This window comes from Bufo bufo, chromosome 9 (assembly GCF_905171765.1).
Source record: "Bufo bufo chromosome 9, aBufBuf1.1, whole genome shotgun sequence".
In the NCBI taxonomy this organism is placed as follows: Eukaryota; Metazoa; Chordata; class Amphibia; order Anura; family Bufonidae; genus Bufo; species Bufo bufo.
Genome location: NC_053397.1, coordinates 181,447,961 through 181,453,648, shown reverse-complemented (window position 1 = coordinate 181,453,648; position 5,688 = coordinate 181,447,961). Strand labels below are relative to the sequence as shown.

General features: G+C 34.1%; 1 protein-coding gene across 1 annotated transcript in view; it reads right to left on the bottom strand.

Annotated features, from left to right (window-relative positions):
• Positions 1 to 2,617: 2,617 nt before the first annotated feature.
• The window catches only part of BARX1 (BARX homeobox 1), a 5,567-nt gene continuing 2,496 nt past the window's right edge, over positions 2,618 to 5,688 (bottom strand). Inside the window, exons 3-4 of the mRNA XM_040407570.1 lie at positions 3,671 to 3,755; positions 2,618 to 3,301 (exon numbers count right to left, since the gene is read on the bottom strand). Of these exons, the coding sequence (XP_040263504.1) occupies positions 3,137 to 3,301; positions 3,671 to 3,755 (250 nt within the window). The 3' untranslated portion in view covers positions 2,618 to 3,136. The remainder of the gene's footprint in view (positions 3,302 to 3,670; positions 3,756 to 5,688) is intronic.

Sequence of the window (5,688 nt, the reverse complement as noted above, 5' to 3'; positions counted from 1 at the left end):
TCAGAAATGTCAGAAGGAAACTGATGCCAAAACTGATCCTATTGAGTTCTATAGGATCGTTACTGGCATCCAGTTGTAACGCTGGATGCCTCTTGGCACTGAATGTGTTTTAAAGTGAACCATTGCACAAAAATGTCACCGATTATCATTTTTTCCACCAATGATATTTTAGGCTTTGGATCAGCTCCCTCTACTTTAAGATCCCTTTACAGGAGAGGATTACGGGGCAATTATCGGGAACAAATGCTTGAATGATCAAATTGTCCTGTGTAAACAGGGATCGGCTGCCCAGAAACAATGAATCTGTATAAGAATGAGCGAGCGCCATGGTGATCATTCATCCCCATACAACAGAGGTGATTGCTGCATGTAAATACAACATCCACCTTGTTTGCCGAGCAGGCAATTATTGGGAATGAACGGGTCACTCCTGATGATTGCCTGCTCAGTTGGCCGTGTAAATGGATGGGATCAGTGACCCCAAATCGTTATCAAGGACATAGAACATTTAAATAGAGATGTTAGACATAAAAAAAGGCTTTTTTGTTAATTCCACATACAACCCCAATAATGGCATCCATTCAGACCTCACTTTTCCTCTGACCTTTTGCAGCACTAGTGAGAGGGACCCGACAGTACAAAATGCACTACTTTTCTGGGATAATTGTATTATAAAAAAAATCTGTCTCATTTCTTCTCAGTAGCGTGCATTACATGCACCATGTTGACTACTACAACTACATGTTCTTGCTATGCAGAAAAAATACCCAGTGTTTCAGGCACAACAGCTCACAAAAAATGAGAGTTACTCAAAGCAACCAGACCTATCCTATGTCCTATTATGCCCTGGAAAATGAAAATTGGAATCTGGTTGCTATTGGCAACCATTCCATTTCCATGGGCACCATGCACCCATCTGTAGCTGAGGCCTATCACATAACAGGACAGGCAGAGCTGCTGCTCAGTCATTTCCTGCTGTAAAGCAAAATCAGAAATGGCCATAATGATATTCTCTATTACATGACAGCACAGAAGGGCGGATTGTGGGGCTGAGCACAGGAACCAGGGCAATTAGCTTTAAGTATGAAGATCCTTTTCTCACTATTTCTAGCAGCAGAATGATCCTGTATGAAGAGGTCCTTTTCACCAGACCCAAGTTATTTTTTCTTGACTGACAGGCTCAAGTATATGAGGGGGTAAAGGGCAGCAGAGTCAGCCTGAGACCACCTGTATTCTGGGAGATGTGCAGCCTTGTGGAATCAGATAACATGATATGTGAATATGAATAATGTTAGATAGATAGATTAGATAGATAGATAGATAGATAGATAGATAGATAGATAGATAGATAGATAGATAGATAGATTCGATAGAAAGATAGCTTAGAAAGAAAGAAAGAAAGAAAGAAAGAAAGAAAGAAAGAAAGAAAGAAAGAAAGAAAGAAAGAAAGAAAGAAAGAAAGAAAGACCTTTAAATCTGTAAATTATCATAATTCCTTTTAGTATACTGAGTAATAGAGCAGATAGAAATATGGATGAATAGATAGATAGATAGATAGATAGATAGATAGATAGATAGATAGATAGATAGATAGATAGATAGATATGATAATAGATAGATAGATATGATGATAGATAGATAGATATGATGATAGATAGATAGATAGATAGATAGATAGATAGATAGATAGATAGATAGATGAGTATATGTATCTGAATATAGAAATATAGATAGATATATGATAAATAGATAGATATTATATGATAGAAAGTAAGAAAGAAAGAAAGAAAGAAAGAAAGAAAGAAAGACCTTTAAATCTGTCAATTAACATAGTTCCTTTTAGTATACTGAGTAATAGAGCAGATAGAAATATGGATAGATGATAGATAGATAGATAGATAGATAGATAGATAGATAAATAGATAGATAGATAGATAAAAGAGGAAAATTAAATAATAAATATATAGTAAACAGATACATGAGTATATGTATCTGAATATAGAAATATAGATATATGATAAATAGATAGATAGATGAAAGAAAGAAAGAAAGAAAGAAAGAAAGAAAGAAAGAAAGAAAGAAAGAAAGAAAGAAAGCTCTTTAAATATGGCAATTAACATAATTCCTTTTAGTATACTGAGATAAAAAGACAGATAGAAATATGGATGGATAGATAGATAGATAGATAGATAGATAGATAGATAGATAGATAGATAGATAGATAGATAGAAACTATAAATTGCCCATTCAAACCCCTCTTGTATATATAGCAAATGAAAAGTTCTATTCAATGTAGAAATATTTACACAAATCCGATTTGCAAAATCCATCTCTGTTACAGAAGGTGGGAGCAGTCCAGTATCGGGATTGTGGAATAGTCCACCTTCTGGACCTGGTGCCACACACAGCAATGCTCGGCTTTGTACAGAGAAGACAGACAGCAGAAGGGGCTAGTACAGGGTCATCTGCAGAGTGCAGGATAGAAAGTTCAGGTCCCGTTGTGGGAAAAAAAGAACATTTACATTTTAATAGATAAAAATACAAAATTTAATATAGCAAAAACTCATACAGAACAACGTTAGAAATGTTTGTGTAGCTTGAACTATATACACTGGAAACACAGCGCATACAAATAGAATATTAAATAGAAAGGACAAGGAAGATTAGTCTACTAACCCTTGTTGTCACTCAGCTTGTCTTACTGTATCTTCAGGTCAGATAACAAATGTTGGAATCTGTAACTTAAATCCCTATTTCCATATATTAAAAAAAATCCACATTCTGGAATCAGAATAATTAAAGGGGTTTTGTACCAATGGGGGCCAACATATTAGCTAAGCTGTGGCCTGAGATCCCATAATACAGGTTTCTTCTAAGTCTTTAGTGTATGGTCTGGACCATACAGTAGGTAAGTGTCTCTGTTCCTTGGAACCTTTCTGTGCACCTCTTGTATAAGTCTTGTGTTGCTTTACATTAAGTCCCAGTGCTTCTGAGTAAACCACTTTGTGACATGCTCCATCTTAAGTACCCTTCTCATCCTGGAGGTAAGTACCAATGGGTTCTCCAGGGCAATGTCCTCTGCAGGGTAAATCAGCGGGCTCCTCTGCTCATTTCCGCCATACCACCATGGGGTCTCCTACTCCTCCTGATTGACCTCACAAGGTGAGTGCAGCTCCTCCAGCTGTTTCTCTGCCTCCTTTGCTCTCTCCTGCTCTGAAAGCTGCTCGCAGCTCGGGATGGAATTCTTCTTAGGGCGACCTTTGGGTTTAGTTGGGGATTCAAGTCCCCCACCTTGTAAAACCTTAAGTACAAACAGATGTATTTTAGAGGAATATCGCACGTAGGTGCACAGAACCCATTTCATGTGAATGATCAATAGAAGATATAGCATTTCAATATTTTGTTTCATCAGACAAAAAAATATTCCAGTCCCCGAAAATTTAGGTCGACTAATTATCTGTCGATTTACAAATAAATATTTATAGTCTCTTTCGATGAAATTAAGTCATATTGGCATATGGTAGTAATGGTAATAATAAAAATATCATTTACTTATGTGTTTTATTGTAATTTCTTATGTCTATTAATTTTTGTAGCTAAAATAATTTATGTTTTTCGCTGCACTTTGAAAACAGAAAAGCAAAACATAAAATGGAAGCGATTCACTTACTATTTTCTTCCATTTCATGCGCCGGTTTTGATACCAGGTTTTCACCTGGAGCTGACTGAGGCCCAGAGATTCTGCCAGGTCTATCCTGGGAAACAGAGGGGAATGCTCGTTATTAAAGAGATAAATGCCTAGATAGACAGACAAATAGATATTCAGATAGATATTTTATATTATAGATATACATTGAGAGCTAAATCGATTCTTCTAAATATCAGGAAATAGATTTAAAGGCGGATGTAGATAGATAGATAGATAGATAGATAGATAGATAGATAGATAGATAGATAGATAGATAGATAGATAGATAGATAATAGATAGATAGATAGATAATAGATAGATATAATATAGTAAATAGATATGAGATAGATAGATAATAGATAGATATTTTAGATTATAGATATACATTGAGAGCTAAATCGATGATTCTTCTAAATATCATGAAAAAGATTTATGATAGATAGATAGATAGATAGATAGATAGATAGATAGATAGATAGATATAATATAGTAGATAGATATGAGATAGATAGATATATTTTAGACTATAGATATACATTGAGAGCTAAATCGATTCTTCTAAATATCAGGAAATACATTTATAGCAGATGATAGATAATAGATAGATAGATAGATAGATAGATAGATAGATAGATAGATAGATAGATAGATATAATATAGTAAATATGTATGAGATAGATAGACAGACAGACAGTGGGACAGATAGATAATTAGATAGATAGATAGATAGATAGATAGATAGATAGATAGATAGATAGATAGATAGATAGATAGATAGATAGATAGATTATAGTAGATAGATAGATAGATAGATAGATAGATAGATAGATAGATAGATTATAGTAGATAGATATTTTAGATTATAGATATACATTGAGAGCTAAATCGATTCTTCTAAATATCAGGAAATAGATTTATAGTAGATGATAGATAATAGATATTATAGACTACAGATATACATTGATAGAGCTAAGGCTATTCTTCCAAATATCGGGAAAAAGACACAATGTATAGTAGATGATAGATAGAAGATAGATAGATAGATAGATAGATAGATAGATAGATAGATAGATAATAGATAGATAGATAATAGATAGATAGAGATATTATAGACTATAGATATACATCGATAGAGCTGAACCTAGTCGGCTAAATATCAGGAAATGACCAGTCATTTAAGAATATACAATTTGTACAGAATACACAGTATACAAATCGATTATAGAATATTATTATTAATATTATTTACAATTGTATTATTGCAATCTATGTGTTTTTATCCAGCAGGATGCTCCCTGGGGTGCCTCTGCTCCTTGTCTGCGGTCCGGATATTACCGCCCTCCAGCGTTTGTCATATAATAGGTTTGTTCTGCAGAAGGCAGGTATAAAGGAATAACTAAAGGGTGAAGTTATTATTATTCATAAACATTATCGGTTTGGGCGAATTGTTGCACATTTAATATATTTTCTAGTGTCATTAATAACATTGTTTCATTTCTCCCCATGCAAATTTAGTGGAAAACGCGAAATACTGTATAATGTTGAAAAGTCTAATCGTGTGAATTATACAATTTAAAATGGATCTAAAATGGCATTTAATGATATTTAGAAACAGAACTACTTAGGAATACTGTACGAATATTTACTTTAAAAACGAGTCAGTGACGATTTATGTAGATATTACTGATGTGCTATCAGGGGACACTACAAGCACCAGCATGCTCAGCCTGAGTCTCTAAAGCCTCGGATTAGCTCATAGAGACGGATCTGTTTCTGGCACCTCAGTCTCTATAGTCCTTGTACAATTATGTCCTAGAGGGATGTGGAATACAATTGCTTCATCGATTGAATTATTTATTTATTTATTTAATTACAGTTCTAAATAAATCATTTCTTTTCTGTAAAATCCCGATGAAGGTGCTAGATAGAAAGCCTAGATATTCATCTGATGTTGTAGATCCCACTTAGTGGATTATGTAAATGGAAGCTATATCTGCCT